At 56.4% G+C, this 16,014-nt stretch overlaps 1 protein-coding gene across 3 annotated transcripts in view; it reads left to right on the plus strand.

Annotated features, from left to right (window-relative positions):
• Positions 1–15,140, plus strand: part of OGDH (oxoglutarate dehydrogenase) — a 32,592-nt gene extending 17,452 nt beyond the window's left edge. For 2 of the 3 annotated variants that reach the window (XM_027704229.1, XM_027704228.1), the window contains exons 5-23: positions 3,926–4,041; positions 5,123–5,277; positions 5,729–5,875; positions 6,340–6,430; positions 7,343–7,522; positions 8,618–8,746; positions 9,292–9,471; positions 9,646–9,798; positions 10,480–10,582; positions 10,800–10,928; positions 11,806–11,956; positions 12,052–12,179; positions 12,405–12,583; positions 12,726–12,797; positions 13,240–13,362; positions 13,914–13,986; positions 14,418–14,581; positions 14,684–14,838; positions 14,921–15,140. In XM_027704229.1, coding sequence (XP_027560030.1) covers positions 3,926–4,041; positions 5,123–5,277; positions 5,729–5,875; positions 6,340–6,430; positions 7,343–7,522; positions 8,618–8,746; positions 9,292–9,471; positions 9,646–9,798; positions 10,480–10,582; positions 10,800–10,928; positions 11,806–11,956; positions 12,052–12,179; positions 12,405–12,583; positions 12,726–12,797; positions 13,240–13,362; positions 13,914–13,986; positions 14,418–14,581; positions 14,684–14,838; positions 14,921–15,041 — 2,549 coding nt within the window. In that variant the 3' untranslated portion in view covers positions 15,042–15,140. Of the gene's footprint in view, positions 1–1,456; positions 1,502–3,925; positions 4,042–5,122; positions 5,278–5,728; positions 5,876–6,339; positions 6,431–7,342; positions 7,523–8,617; positions 8,747–9,291; positions 9,472–9,645; positions 9,799–10,479; positions 10,583–10,799; positions 10,929–11,805; positions 11,957–12,051; positions 12,180–12,404; positions 12,584–12,725; positions 12,798–13,239; positions 13,363–13,913; positions 13,987–14,417; positions 14,582–14,683; positions 14,839–14,920 lie in introns of all 3 variants that reach the window. The other variant, XM_027704227.1, reaches the window with a different exon arrangement.
• Positions 15,141–16,014: the final 874 nt, after the last annotated feature.

A 16,014-nucleotide genomic window follows, 5' to 3' on the forward strand; every position in this document is an offset into this window, starting at 1 on the left:
TTAATAACAGGAGTGATTTTTTGAAACTTGGAAACAATCTTGTTTCCTCTTTCTGAGCAGAAATCCTTTAAAGGTCAGCTTTTGTGGTGAGAGCTCTGCTGCCAGCAGTTAAAACTGTGGCAGTGCTGTGACTCAAAGGAGTTGGATGGTTAATCTTGGAAATTGATCTCTCTTCTCAATTGCCTTTTGTTTAGCAACTGGTTTGTTTCTAGTTTGGAAGCTCTCTTTGGATTAAGCAGTGTGAGCTTTGGGGAAAATGTCAGGGGGAGAAACCCTCCCAGGGCTACTCAGTCTGAGGAATGGTGGGCCTGGAGCCACCAAATTCGCCTTTCTCATGTCTTTTCTATTTAAAAAACAAAGTAATCTCCTCCTGATCTTCCAGTGCAGCTGGTCTGGCATGGTAAGTGTGTAAAACAAGGACAGGATGACCACCAGAACTCAGTGTGACTCATTGAAAGAAATACTACCTTAGCACGCTGAAATCTGGGTGGTATGTGGACGGCCGTGTGTGTCTAAGTGTCTGTCTGTCTGCTTCTCTCCCCATGGAAGGCAGCTGCCTCTGCCTCATGCCAAGGGGAATTGATGGAAATCCTCCTCCAGTTCAGGAAGAGCCAGGCAAGCCCCTCCAGGGAGCTGGACTGGGAGTGCTCACCTCCCCTTTCCCCACTTTGGGGAAATGTCTGATTTTTTCCACTGACTCAAAGGAGAAGTGTTTCCAAGGCCTTTCTTGTAACCCAGGTGAGATTGAGGCACTTGGGTCGCCTAACCTAGCTGGACGGGCAGCTCTGGTGCTGCACGCTTGCCCGCTGCTTTTGGCGTGCTGGTGCTCCTGCCCACGCCAGGTGTGCTCCAGAAGGGACAGCTGTGCATGCCTGCCTCACCACCGTCCTCATTAACCACCTGCGTTTTAACACCCCCATCCTCCTCCTCTCTGCAAAGGCAGTGCCATTGTCTCCTTCAAGTGACCTCGAAATCCTCCCAGTAGCATGAGCAGAGCAAACCCTCCAAACCCTCTGGAGCAGGTGTTGGTGGGAGACAGCTCCCTGCTCCACAGAGGGTCCTGCTCCCCGTGATGCAGCTTGTCAGGATGATGCCTTTTGGTTGTGGCAGGTGAAGACACTGTGCTGGGCCATCCCCCTCTCCTGTCAAGGTGTGCATGTGAGAGATCTCAAACCATGCAGCTCAACTGCTCCCCAGTGTCTGATGCCCCCCTTCCCCTCCTGCTCCTCCCTCCTCTCGTCAGACTTCCCACTAGGATTTCTTTTCCACCTAGTGTATAGTCATCCTCCATTCCAGCCCTTTTGCCTCTGATGGGTTTTGACTGTATTTTAAGTACTGTATTTTTTTGACTTGTGCTTTCCATGACTAGTTTTCACAGTTCCAGGGTTTTTTTACTAACTTTTGACTGCGTTTCTCTGTCTTCTCCCTTTCTGCACTCCCCTCCCTGCTTCCCCAGACCTCGCAGTGTTCAAGGAGCGGCTGAGAGTGTTAACAGTAGGAGGTATGCAATTAATGAGCCTTTAACCCTCTGGAGTGCAGGACTCTCTTTGAATAGGTTATTCTGGGGATGAACCGAGCCGGTAAAGTGAATCCGCCTCCTCCATCTCCCACCACTCTTGAGTTTTGTGACATGTTTTTTTACTTTGAATTCATTCTCAAAGTTATGAGGTAGGTGTGGTTAGTGACACTTGGCCTGTAGAAATGCTCAATTTAGAGCCTTGCTGGCCTTTTCTATGCTGTGTGTTTGCATGCCTGGCTTGCTAGAGCACACATTTTGGTGTGAACATTAATTTTACGAGGCCTCAATCTCCCTGATTGGTTCAAGGCTCATAAAAATCCAAGCTGTCTTCTGGTTTTGTTGCAGGGAAAATTTGGCAGCTTATCCCTTGCCTTTCCCCCATCCAATGGTGTTGCTGCCTGTAAATACTGGGCGTTGTCAAAGAGCTGGCAGGCTGCAGCAAAGCAGAAGCAAAGATGCTTAGAGCCTCGCAAACTCCTTGTAAAATCTGATACTCCCCAAATTGTGTCAAGAGTCTTCAAAGCAGCATGGCAGAGCAAGCCAAAGCCCTGTGCCACGGGACTGGAAGCCTCAGCAAATTACTGAGGCTTCCCTGAAACCTCCAACAGGCAATTTGTCTGGGATGCTACCTGCTAGTGCTGCCTCTTTCCAGGATTTCTGTTTGAATGGGAACCACAGAGAAGCCCCAGAGACGTGGGGACAAACCCTTAGCTCCTGGCTGATTCAGTGCTCCCAGGTATGGCTCTGGAGCAGAGCTCCTGGGGGCTGGCTTCATTCCCTCCCTTGGGACTCCAGCATCCAGAGGGGTGGTGAGGGCAGGGATGGACAGCAGTGACAGCCAGGAACACGTCCACTCCAGGCTGGCTGGGGTGTTCCTTGCCTCTGGAATCACCCCTCAAGGCCGCACAGGGACAAGCCATGGCCAGCCCTGTCATCATGGAATCACAGACTGGTTTAGGTTGTAAGGGACCTTAAAGACCACCCAGTTTCATGCTCTGCCATAGGTAGGGACACCTTCCACTCGATCAGGTTGCTCCAAACCCTGTCCAGCCTGGCCTTGAACACTTGCAGGGATCGTGCTGTCTACAGCTCATTCTCCATTCCTGACCAGATAGCCAGGGATAGACTCTTTTGAAGTTCAAGGAGGGACAGCTCAGGAGGGGCCAATTTTTGCCTCCCATTGCCCAGAGGAAGGTGGGTTACACTGCCCTAAGCGTTTGGGCAGTGGTGTTCCCCATCCCCTCCCTAAAAGAGCCTCCAGCTGAGGTCCTGGGCTGGTTTGGAAGGCGCTGGGAGGAGTGGTGGTAACTACCTTCTCTGCAGCTCCTGCTCTGGGTTAGGAGACAGCTTGGGGCTTGGCTTTGTTGGGTGTTTGGGAGGGATGAGCAGGAGGCCAAGGGAGGTGCTGGAGCTCTGAACAGGCCATGGGCAGCTCTGCTTGTCCACTCTTTCATCCAAGCTCCTGCTTCAGAAGGGTCCTGGGACTCCCCAGTTCCTGACTCTGCTTCTGCCTTGCTGCACTGGTTCAGCGAGGTCACTGTCCCTCTTCCTCTGTGCCTCAGTTTCCCCAAAGACAACCATGAGTGGTGATGAGGCACCTCCAATGGCTTTGGGGTATGGCAGGGCTCACCTGCAGCTCTAAATCCTGACCTCCAGCTCTGAGCCCTTCTCGGCCCCTCTCCAGGTCCAACCCAGCTCCTGACAGCTCCCATGCTGCAAGTAGGAGCTGCCCCCGAACCATCAGCTGCCAGCATCAAAGGGAAGGGGTTTGCTGAGCAGAGCTAGGCAAAAGCTCTAATTCTAAGGTGGTTATTTGGGCTGAGGGGATGCCTGGGCAGCCAAACCCCTGAGGGGCTGCCGGCTGCCTTGCTCCCGGGCTGAGCTATTCAGGAGAGTCCATCAGAGCCCTGATGCCTTTTTTCTTTCTTGGTCCTCTGTCTCTCCTTCTGTGGGGTTTTCTCTGTTTTAACCGTTTCCTTCTCTGCGTTGACTCTCCATTTTTAATTCCCACCATGTGCTGGCACCTCCGGTGTGCTCGGTGACTCCTCAATTCCTCTGTTTCTTTTCTCTCCCCTCTGTTAAAATTTGTGGTGTATTTTTTGTGTTCTTGGGGCTCCCTGACTCACCCTGGATTTTAATTGCCCATTTCCATGCATATACATCGCTTTGTGGTTCGTTTCCTGCGGTACCTCCATAATAATTTGTTGTTCTATGCTTAATCTCTTTTTGTTTAATTACGGCTTGGTTTTTATCCATATAAACCTCCTTCATGCTTATTATTTTTTTTATGCTGCTTTCTTTTGTCCCTTCCCCACCTCTCCCTAATGCACCTGGTCCCCATGTGACGGTGTCCCGGTCCCTCTTCCTTCTCTCTCTTGCTTGTCCCACCCGTGACAAATCCTGCAGGCTTTTACGGGCTGGATGAATCTGACCTCGACAAGGTTTTCCACTTGCCCACAACCACGTTCATCGGTGGAAATGAATCGGCTCTTCCACTCCGGGAAATCATCCGTCGGCTGGAGGTGAGGAGAGCGGAAGTCTGTGCTAGACCTGTGTGCAGCCTGGGGTGGGGCAGAGCAGTTGCCTTTGGAGGGTCCTGGGCCAGCCTTCAGATTTTAAGATTTTCAGTTTGGGAACTGCTTCTCAGCTCTTGCCTCACTCATAGGAGCCACCCTGAGCTACCTGCTCAGCTCTGATCACCTCCAGCTTCCTGCTGCATTGCAGCAACGTGCTTGGTCTGCCCAAGGTAGAGCAAATCTCAGGCAACTAGGTATTGCCCTTTTGGAAACCTCTCTAGCTGTACTTTCCAGTTTGAAGCAGTAGCCGGTGCTGGGAGAGCACAGAAGCAGGCTGGAGGCCAGTGATCCCCTCTTCAGGTGCTGCAGCAGTGCTGCTGTCCTGTGTGGGGATGCTTCAGAGGGTGCAGGTTTGAGACTCCTGGGGCTGGGCTTCCAGCTTGTGCAGCTGGTTCCCTTTTCCTGCCAGATTTCATCCCCTCCTATGCCTGGACTGAGCACAGGTGGCTCTCAGGCATGCTGAAGTCTGCTCAGATGGTCTCTGCCAAGACAGGTTGACCTTGGAAGAAGCAAAACTGCACCAACACTTTAGTTCAGCTGCAGGAACGGGCTCTTCATGTGTTGGGGGAGGTTTTTCTGCTGATTCTCCCCTGCCCTCTAAGGTGGGATTTTGGACTGCTCGCAGGTGATGCCACCAAGAGGGAAAATCTCTTCTTTGAGGTGGATAAAAAGGACTTGAGGGGCTGATTGTGAGCCCCTCGGAGAAGGGAAATTAAACATCTTGATGCTGGGTCATGTGCAGGGTCCAAGCTGCCTTACAGTATCCTGGAACATCCCCTTTCCTGGGAAAACAATTCAGACAAGGCTCCTAAAGCAGGTCTGTTATGGGGCTGGCAGCTAGGGTCCCCCTAGGGCTCCCCTCCACCTGCTGGGCATGAGGAACCACGTCTCTGCCGACATAGGAGGGCTCTTTGGCTGAAAGGATAAAGGGGGAAATGAGTAGCTCCTGGTCCTGTGATCCAGTGGGGGCTTGAGGTGCTGAAGCCCTGGTTGTTCTCCCACGGCCACTCTTTTCTTGTCGGAGCAGATGGCATACTGCCAGCACATCGGTGTGGAGTTCATGTTCATCAATGACCTGGAGCAGTGCCAGTGGATCCGGCAGAAGTTTGAGACCCCAGGCATCATGCAGTTCACCAACGAAGAGAAGCGCACGCTGCTGGCCAGGCTGGTCCGCTCTACCAGGTACCCCAGGGGGGCTCCCCTTTATCTGCCTGGGGAGGTTTGCTCCCAGCCCGAGTGACACAGTCACCAGCTGAGTCACATCTTGAGAGATAAGAGCTGAGTCACATCTTGACATCATCTGTCGTCATCAGCTTAATGAGCAGGGTGTCACCAGTGAGCTTCTGGCCTGGCAGGCTCAGGTGCTGGCAAACCGCCTGAAAATGTGGATGATCCTGAAAGAAATGGTTTAAATATAAAATTTAAGTGCAGCACGGTGTTGGGGCAGGGGGGAGCGGCCAGCCAGCTCTGTGGGAGGATACTGGAGTGATTGGGAAGGCTATTATGTGCTGCATGGTGCCAGTTTGAGCATCATTTGGTGCTCTGCCTCCCTCAGTTCCATCCATATCCTTCCTCTGGTTTCTGCCCTTAGCTGTAGCCCTGGCACTGATCCCTCTTTCCCTTTGCCTTCCAGGTTTGAGGAGTTCCTCCATCGGAAATGGTCTTCAGAGAAGCGTTTTGGTCTGGAGGGATGCGAAGTGCTGATCCCAGCTTTAAAGACCATTATTGATAAGTCGAGTGAGAAGGGAGTGGATTATGTGATCATGGGGATGCCCCACAGGTAACCTTGCCTCAAGCCGTGGTGGTGCTTGGCATGGTGGTGGCTTGACACAGGGGGATGCTGCATGTTGCAGGGGTTTGGTACTGGAGGGCACACTGGGTTCTGCCATCACCCAGCTGGTCTTGGTTGGTGATGAACCTGAGCTCGAGAGCTCAGGCTTTGGCTGTTCTCTGCTTGTCATGATCTTTCCAACTTGTTTGTAAATTCATCTGGAGAGTGGTGGTGGCTTGAGGGCAGAACTGGAATCCTACTGGAATCCCAGCACCTGCCTGCTCTGGGGCAGCTCAACAGGGATGTGGGATGTGGTGGCAGCCAAACCATCCCTGTGCTGAGGGCAGCCAAACCATCCCTGCAGGCTCCTTTTGGGGAGCCCTCATCCCTAGGTGACCCTACAGCTGTCATAGGAGGTGTGCCAGGTAGCCATCAGTATTTGATGGCTGCCAGCAACGGTCTTGCTTTTGCAGGGGACGCCTGAATGTTCTTGCCAACGTGATCAGGAAAGAGCTGGAGCAGATTTTCTGCCAGTTCGACTCCAAGCTGGAGGCTGCTGATGAGGTGAGCTCCTCCCCTGCCTGCAGCAAGCTGCTGCTGCCTGTCCCTGCACAGTCCCCAGGGGCTGTGGCTGTATTATGCCACTGCTTCTGTAGCATTGGTGTTGTAAGGATTTCCACGTTGCAAGCACACACAGACAATGGAGCCTTTGTGTAGGTGCCAGTGCTGGTCTGTCCTTGCCTGTCCTGGGGTTGGTTGATGCCCTGGCCACTGCCAGTGTCTCCAGCAAAGACATGCTGTTGGTGGCTCTCCAGGGCATGAAGCAGCCTTGGGGTGGATGCTGAGGTGAGGGGAAGGGGGCTGGGAGCAGAAGTTGTTTTGTTCCCTTGCAGCAATCTCTGGTCCCCATCTGGGGCTCTAAAGCAGCTCCAAAAGCCCTGAGTTCCAACTTGCTTGTGCCGCAGGCTCTGTCACTGCGATGCACTCGTGATCCAAAGGTTCAGCATGATAACCTGGGATGGTTTGGCTTTTGGGAAGCTGGGCTGGGCAGGCTTGATCCTGCCATGACCTTCAGTGGGGTTTCAAGGTGAGAAAGCAGCAGCCTGCAGCCTTGAGATGCCCTGATAGGGAACCTGTCAGTGTATTGGGAACAGTGTTTGCAGAGCTTAGGTGAGTGTTACCTGTTCTCCAGGGTCTTCTCCCAACCTACCACACTTGCTTCATCCCCTGTACCTTCAGCTGTACCTAGATGGGCTGGATGCATGTCTGAAATTGGTGGTGGTTTGGCACCTGAAAGAGACTTTTCTGGGTGCCAGGTCAGCTCCTGCAGTGAGTGTCTGCTGTGTTCTGCCAATGCCTCCAAAAAATGCCCCCCTCTTCCAGCCTTGGAGTCAACACTGCCCTATCTCAGGTCTCCTTCCACATCCCTAAAGCTGCTCATGCTCCTGGGGGTGACTCTCCTCTCCCCTCCATCAGGGCTCCGGTGATGTGAAGTACCACTTGGGAATGTACCACCGGCGGATTAACCGTGTCACTGACAGGAACATCACCCTTTCTTTGGTGGCAAATCCTTCTCATTTGGAGGCAGCTGATCCTGTTGTTCAAGGCAAGACTAAGGCAGAGCAGTTTTACTGTGGGGACACAGAGGGGAAGAAGGTGAGTGGTGCTAAGATGTGTATGCAGTGAAGTGTCCTGGGCTGGATGGGGTTTGATGTGGATAGGCTGTTGGGAAAGTGAAGAAACCTGGATGGGGTTTGATATGGATAGGCTGTTGGGAAAGTGAAGAAACCTGGCTGGTTTTTGTTTGCTGTGCCCCTGCTGTTGCCCTGACTTTGCTCCCCCATCCTTCCCCACTGACTGTGGAGATAACTCTGGGAGGGGCTTATCCACCCTAGGCTCCCATTGCTGCTTCCTCCATCTCTGAACTGACTAAGCTGGGCTGTGGGTGCAGCAGATGCACAAACCCCTGACTGGAAAGCAGAGAGATGAGGGTCACTCCCAAAAGGCAATCTGAGCACCACAGCTTGGGGGACTTGGCAGTAGGATCTCAATGTAAGCAGGGAGAACCATTCCTGGGTCTGGGAAAGCTGGAGCTGGCAGCAGGAGGCAGCTCTCCACACCCTGGTGGGGAAAGGGCTGTGGGGGGCTGTTTGCCATCTGATTCATCACAAACCTGTTTCTCAACACCAAGAAGTGGAAGGGTGAGATCCAAAGTGCTTCCCTCCATCCTACACCCCAAGGGCTGGATATAAATAGACAGACCCTGTCCTTGCCTGGCAAGTGGTGTCCTCAGCCAGCCCCTGGGACGGTGGCAAAATAACGTCACTGGCGCTGGAGCCAGCTCCTGGCCCCACCTCTGCCCACGGGGCTTCTGGGCTGAAAGCGTGGGGTAAAAGGGTGTTATTCTCTTCTTGCTGTGGTGAGAAAAAGGCTTTGCTTTGGGGGGGGTGTGTTTGGGAATGAGACTCACTGCCCGGCTGGAGTGTACTGGGTGTTGTCCTGCTGCCTGCTCAGGGTGCCCCGAGGGTGCTGTCCTTGCTGAGAGGGGGCTGGTGGCCACAGCCTTTCCCCAGTGGTGTGCCAGCCATGGCTGGCTCCACTCCTATCTCCTGGGAAAGCACTGGATGTGTTGATGAGCTGTTCAATGTCCTTTCTGGGATGCTGAAGGTTCGTGGAGATGAGAGCTGGACCCTTTCCTGGTGGTGCCCTGCCTGCTGTCCCTACTGACCACCATGGCTTCCCCTCTCCCAGGTGATGTCCATCCTCCTGCATGGAGATGCTGCATTTGCTGGACAGGGCATCGTGTACGAGACATTTCACCTGAGTGACCTGCCCTCCTATACCACCCACGGCACCGTCCATGTCGTGGTCAACAACCAGGTGAGGAGCAAATCCTCTGTGCCCATGGGTCCCTGGCAGAGCTGCCTCCACAGGCTCTGGGCTGGGTGGTAGCTGGAACCAGTAGCACCTGTTTCCCTGCCAGTGTTCCTGGCAGGAGCCCTAACCTGGCGTCAGCAAGGGGGTACCTTTCACCCAGCTGCTCAACAGCAGCAGCTTTTTAGCCCAGTCTAGTGCAGAGGTGATAAAACCTGATGCTCAGTGTGTGACATCACACGGGCGTGATCCCTTCCGCCCTCATGGAAACCAGAGGCATTTCACTGGGACCAGCCTGTCCCTGCATGTCCAGTAGGTAGTGGGATGTACCTGGGTGCAGGAGATGGGCAGGTTGTGCGTCCCCAGCTCAGCCACAGCAGCTGAGCTGCCCTTGGAGCTACGTGGGCACTTTCCTGAGCTGGCGAAGTGCAGCTGCCCTGTGCCGGGCGAACTGTGACGTCGGTGTCTAAAGAAGGAGCTGCACAGCAGAGCTGTGTTCCAAATCCAGTTGGTAACACTGTGCTCATCCTGTTCCCTCTCGCCCTCTACAGATTGGCTTCACAACAGACCCCCGGATGGCCCGGTCCTCCCCGTACCCGACCGATGTTGCCCGCGTGGTCAACGCGCCCATCTTCCATGTCAACGCAGATGACCCCGAGGCCGTTGTCTACGTGTGCAATGTGGCAGCAGAGTGGCGAAGCACCTTCCACAAGGATGTGGTGGTGGATTTGGTAAGGAACGTGGCACAAGGCTTTACCCTGAAGCTGGGACTGTGGTGGGAATGCACTTGGGTCCCTCCTGGGCTGTTCTGGATCCTCCCTAACACAGATGCAGGTAGCTCTGAGTGCTTTTGGAGTGGTAGGTTGCAGGCAGCTGCGTTCAAAGGCTCTTTCCCTTCCTGGCAGGTTTGTTACAGGCGCAACGGGCACAATGAGATGGACGAACCCATGTTCACGCAGCCCCTGATGTACAAACAGATCCGGAAACAGAAGCCAGTGCTGCAGAAATACGCAGAGCTGCTGATTTCCCAGGGGGTGGTAAATCAGCCGGAGTATGAGGTACTGGGCCATGTGGCCTGACAGGAAAACTGAAGGTGGAATCTCCAGGGAAAATTACTTGTGTGATTCAGACCTGGATGTGAATGAAGTGATGTGAGCCCTTTTCTGCTTGTGCTTGTCACCTAAAGGTGGCAGAGTTGTGCTGGGGTTGGGTGAGTGCTACGGACCTTGCAGCAACAGAGGTCGGAGCCGAGGCTCATCCTTGGACTGTGCCGGCTCTGAACAGCACAGGAACATCTAGTTCAAGGATCACCCCATGATCACTGTGACACAGGCCACGCAGTGCTGGGCCACTGCAGCACAGCCGGGTCCCAGTGCTCAGGATTGCTGTGGCCAGGGGTATCTGAAGCAAGTTCATGCCCCAGTTCTGCTGCTTGGGCAGCAGCACGCATGGCAGCAGTTCTGTCGGTCCCGCTTGCCCCGGGACTGCTTTGCAGCATCACTAGGGTTGAACACAAGTTGTCAGCTCAGAGAGCAGCAGGGCTGTCCCTCAGGGGACAGGGGTCCAAGGGGCAGCTCTGCTCTCTGAGGCTGAGCAGCATGGCCCTGGGGCTCCCCTGCTGTGGGGACCACCTCTGCCCCCCATCACCCTTGCAAGCTTGCACTGAGGCCCCCAGGCTCAGTACCGTTGTTTGGAGATCCTCCACTAATGTTTTTCCTCCTCCTGGTTCTGCCTTTCAGGAGGAAATTGCCAAGTACGATAAGATCTGCGAGGAGGCCCACGCTAGGTCCAAGGATGAGAAGATTTTGCACATCAAGCATTGGCTGGACTCACCCTGGCCAGGTAAGCTGCTGGCAGCATTTTGGAGGTCCCTAGCAAAGCACCCAGCTTCTCTAGAGCCATGGCAGTGATTTTGTAGTATGTCACACTGGAGGGGAAGTGGGGTGGTGCTCTCCCCACTCCTGGCATCCTGACCTTTGCTGGAGGGTGTCCGTGACCTGAGCTCTTCCCACAGAGCTGGCACAGCTCCTTCAGCATGGTGAATTTTCTTCTCCCCCAGGTTTCTTCACTTTGGATGGGCAGCCCCGGAGCATGACCTGTCCTTCCACCGGCCTCAATGAAGAGGACCTAACGCACATTGGTCAAGTGGCCAGCTCAGTGCCAGTGGAGGATTTCACTATCCATGGAGGTAGGAGCCTGTGGAAGCTGTGGGATAGGTCTGAGATGTGGCCTGGACGTGAGGGACCTATTGCACTGCTTCAGTATGTGTGGGCAGCAGATCTGGGGAGGGGATCGTTCCCCTCTACTCTGCACTCCTGAGACGCTGCCTGGAGCACACATCCAGCTCTGGGGCCCCCCTCACAAGCAAGATCTGGACCTGCTAGAGCAGCTCCAGAGGAGGCCTTGAAAATGATTCCAAGGCTGGAGCCCTTCTCCTGTGCAGGAACTCCAAGAGAGTTTGGGGTGTCCAGCCTGGAGGAGGACTCCAGGGAGATCCTTTAGGATCCAGTGCCTAAAGGGGCTCCAAGAGAGCTGAGAGGGACTTGGGACAAGGGCCTAGAGCGACAGGACAAGGGGGAATGGCTTCACACTGACAGGCAGGGTTAGGTGGGATATTGGGAAGAAATTCTCCCATGTGAGAGTGGTGAGGCCCTGGCACAGGTTGCCCAGAGAAGCTGTGGCTGCCCCATCCCTGGAAGTCTTCAAGGCCAAGCTGGACAGGGCTTGGAGCAACCTGGTCTAGTGGAAGGTGTCCCTGCCCATTGCAAGGGTTGGACTGCATGACCTTTAAGGTCCCTTCCCACCCAGACTCTGTGAGTCTATGAGAACTTGTTCATGAGGGAGCTGTGGGTAAGGGAAGTGAACCAAGGAGTAACTGTTCTTTGGAGCTGATCCTTCCCTGCAGTCCTGATTCCTCATCTGCAGCTCATCCCTCCAGCAGAGGTGAATCTGTTCCTCTGCCCTGGCCACTTGCAGTCTGTCAGTCCTGGGCCAGTTGTGGGACAAACCTGGTGTCACTGTAGCTCCCTCCCATGCTGGCTACCAACCAACTCCTGTTCCGGCAGGTTTGAGCCGTATTCTGAAAACCCGTGGGGAGATGGTGAAGAACCGGACAGTCGACTGGGCTCTGGCAGAGTACATGGCATTTGGCTCCCTGCTTAAAGAGGGCATCCACATCCGCCTGAGCGGCCAGGACGTTGAGAGGGGGACATTTAGGTAAAGCCCTGCTTTTGGAGGCTTTAAAGGCAATTCCAGCCCTTCTGGACGGGATCCAAAGGCTGATGATGAAGTAACACTTTCCCAATTTCTAGCCATCGCCACCATGTCCTTCATGATCAGAACGTGGACAAGAGGACCTGTATCCCCATGAACCACCTCTGGCCCAACCAGGCTCCGTACACCGTCTGCAACAGCTCCCTCTCAGAGTATGGTGTCCTGGGTGAGTGAGGGGGTCTGCGCTTGCTGCCCAGGATGAGGCTGCTCTGAGAGGGTAATTCAACCCCCTTGCTCCTCTAAACTGAGATTAGCTCAGTTGGTTAGAGCATGGTGCTAATGCCAAGGTCACAAATTTGATCCCTATAGAGGCCATTCACTTAAGAGTTGGACTCTGATCCGTGTGGGTCCCTTCCAACTCAGAATACTCTGTGACTCTCCCATCCCTCAGGATTCGAACTGGGCTTTGCCATGGCCAGTCCCAACGCCCTGGTGCTTTGGGAAGCCCAGTTCGGGGATTTTCACAACACTGCTCAGTGCATCATCGACCAGTTCATCTGTCCTGGGCAGGCCAAGTGGGTCAGGCAGAACGGCATCGTCTTGCTGCTTCCCCATGGCATGGAGGGCATGGTAAGGACTCCCCCAGCTCACACTGGAGGCTGAGCCATGGGCAGTGGTGGCACAGAGCACTGCTCATGTCACGGCAGCGCCTGGCATTGGCTTCTTGTGCCTGCCTTGTCCTGCACTCACTGTCCCCGTTTGGTCCCTGCAGGGTCCCGAGCACTCCTCTGCTCGCCCGGAGCGATTCCTGCAGATGTGCAATGATGATCCCGATGTCTTCCCTGTGAGTGGCGGCCGCGCCGAGCTCAGCCTGGCCCTCCTGCGCCCTGGATCAGGGCAGCAATACCCATGTGGTCTTAGCACAGTGGTTGCAGATGGCAGGAGGCGTGGGACGCCCTGGGCTCATGCTGCCAGGAGGGTTTAGGGAAAGGGGCTGAACCTGGTGCCCAGGTGTCTATTGAACCTGGGGCTGTAGCACGGTGCAAGGCAGAGGTGGCCCCGAAAGTAGCATGGGCAGGGGTTGCTGGCTGCCCCATGGCCAGACCAAGGTGGGGGGCACAGCCCTGCAGCCTCTGCCAGGTCTCTATAGGTCTGTGTGTGCTTTGGAAAGGGAAGGAGGGAAGGGGAGAGGGAGGGAGGGAGAACTGGGGACCACTGCTGGAGCCATGAGACCAAGAGGCACCTTGTGTTTCCTGAAATCCCCTCACCTGCGCTGGCCGAGGCAGAAGCTGGATGACTTTGATGTGCGCCAGCTCTATGAGTGCAACTGGATCGTTGTGAACTGCTCCACTCCAGCCAACTTCTTCCACGTCCTCCGGCGCCAGATCCTCCTGCCCTTCCGCAAACCGGTCAGTGCCAGCAACTCCGTGCCCAGCTCGGTGCCCAGTCAGGGCAGTGCTGTGTCCCTGCTGAGAAAGGGCTGAGAAAGGGCTGGGGGCAGATTGTTTCTGGACCTCACAAACACGGGCAGTTGGCCTCTGTCTGGCCCAGGACTTTGTGGTGCCACGTGCTGCTGCCGGCTCATGTGAGCTGCAGGGGCTGTGACCCCTTCCTGAACTCCACGGGGATGTCAGAGCTGCCAGGGCTGGCAGGCACCAGTACATAACCCAATCCAGCTGCTTCCCATCAGCTTCAGCTGTGGGGCAGGCAGGCCCCCAGCAGCACCTCAGCATCCTCCCCATTGGACGCCCTGACTGGGACAGCCAGTGCTGTCAGGAAACAGTGCCCAATATGGCAGAGCACAGCAGCTGAGTGAGAAGCAAATCTCTGGCAGCTGCTCCTGTGCTCAGGCAGGGGAGGGCAGGCAGGACAGGCAGGTTGCTGCTCTGGCCTTGGCTCGCAGGGAAGGTGTTTCTGGCAGGGCTGACCAAGTTGCTCTGCCTCTTGTCCCTCACTCCAGCTGATAATCTTCACTCCAAAGTCACTGCTGCGCCACCCTGAAGCCCGCTCAAGCTTTGACGACATGCTGCCAGGTACGAGCAGCACAGAGCTGCCTGTGTTCCCCCTGTGCTGCTCCACCGGGGGTGAAGGGCAGGAGCCAGTGGCCTCGGGTAAAGTCCACCTGGCAGCAGCCTCTCCATGCTGAAGAGGGGCCAAGCAAGGCCATGGCCATCTCCCTGGCACATGGGAGCCACCCCTCATCCGGGCCAAGACTGGTACCCTGGCACCTGGGGAGACGGGGCTCAGTGACACTTCCTCCATTGGTAGCCACTTCCCTCTGGAATTTGGCAGCTCCAAGTGGCACAGAGCCATCATGGTTTGTGCTGGGAGCTGACTGAGTACCAGCTGCTGGACTCTGCCTCTTGGGGTCCCAGGAGGGCCTGGCATGGGATTCAGGTGCAGCAGCTGCTGGCACTGTGCCATTGGCCACTGTGGCTTACAGTGCCCTTCTCTTCCTTGGCAGGCACCCACTTCCTCCGTGTCATCCCTGATAGTGGCCCCGCGGCCCAGAATCCTGAGCAGGTGAAGCGGGTGCTTTTCTGCACTGGCAAGGTGTACTATGACCTGACCCGGGAGCGCAAGGCCCGGCAGATGGAGGCCGACGTGGCCATCACCAGGGTGGAGCAGGTAAGCAGGGTCCTGTCATCTCTGTGCCCATAGGCTGGGGGTGCTGCAGCCCCTGTGATGCTGCTCCATGTCCCTCCTGACGCCACTCTGTGTCCCCTGCAGCTCTCCCCGTTCCCCTTTGACCTCCTCCAGAAGGAAGCCCAGAAATACCCAGCTGCCGAGCTGGTGTGGTGCCAGGAGGAGCACAAGAACCAGGGCTACTACGACTATGTCAAACCCCGGCTCCGCACCACCATCAACCGTGCCAAGCCCGTCTGGTAGGGATGCAGTGGGTCGTTGTGAGGCTGGGAGGAGTTTGGGGGGTGCAGATCCCCCTCACCTTCACCTTCTCTCTGGCAGGTATGCAGGGCGGGAGCCAGCGGCAGCCCCTGCCACCGGCAATAAGAAAACCCACCTGACAGAGCTGCAACGGCTCCTCGACACGGCCTTCAACCTTGATGCCTTCAAAGACCTGGCCTGAGCCCCGGCGTGGCACAGCATGCTCCTCCATCTCTCTATCTGTCTGTCTGTCCCTTGCTTGCCTCCCCCACCCCTGGAACTACAGACCTTGTCAACCCCATACTGGTGCCTGGAGTCCTTGTCTGCCTCATGCCGGGGTGACACCGGTGCAGTCACCCTGGGAGTGAAAGGGGCTTGGGGCTGTCCCGTCACAGTGGGTGAGGCCCACACCCCCCTGGGACCTTGGAAGAACTGATCCCTGAGGCTCTTCTCTGGGTGTGTCCAGTGCAGTGAGTCCAGTTCCTCCCAGTCTGGTGTCACACTTGTCCCTGCAGCTGCTGCCTCTTGGAGGAGCGATTTGGGGTGGCTGCCTGCCCTAAGGGCCCAGGCAGGTGTGAGGGTGTTGTGCCCCTGCCTCAGTTTTGCCTGTCCCAGGGGAGCACCAACCCCCGACTCTGAGCCCCTGCGCCCACAGGGCTGGTGTTGGGTGCTCTGTCCTCCCGTGGGAGGCCCTGGGGTGTGGGGACAAGGGGGCTGACCTCAGCTAGGAGTCGCTGTCGGCGGCCCCAGAACCGGCCCCTCGGTGCCCGGCGGGTCCCTCAGCTGCAGGGCGGCGGCCGAGGGGTATGCGCGCCTCGAACCCCCGCACACCCGAGGCTGCCGGCACACGCGTATGCGGCCTCACACGCGTGCTGCGTGGCCACGTGGGGTGACTGTGCTGTCACGCACCGGGTCGCACATCGTGTCACCGCACTGTCCCCCCGGCACGCGCGGCTCCGCGTCCCCGCGCGCACCCCCGCTCACGCACGCGCACGGCGCCGCAAGCGCGCGCCCCCCTCGGTCTCGCCGCCGCGATCACGGCGCCCGTCCCGCTGCCACACGCGTGTCGCCCCCGGCGCCCCGCACGCGGGGCCGCGCGCCGCATCACACGCGGCCCCGCGCTCGCCCCGGCGAGACCGAGGGGGGCGCGCGCTTGCGGCGCCGTGCGCGTGCGT

This window comes from Neopelma chrysocephalum, unplaced genomic scaffold (genome assembly GCF_003984885.1).
Source record: "Neopelma chrysocephalum unplaced genomic scaffold, ASM398488v2 Primary Assembly neopelma1_262, whole genome shotgun sequence".
NCBI lineage: Eukaryota > Metazoa > Chordata > Aves > Passeriformes > Pipridae > Neopelma > Neopelma chrysocephalum.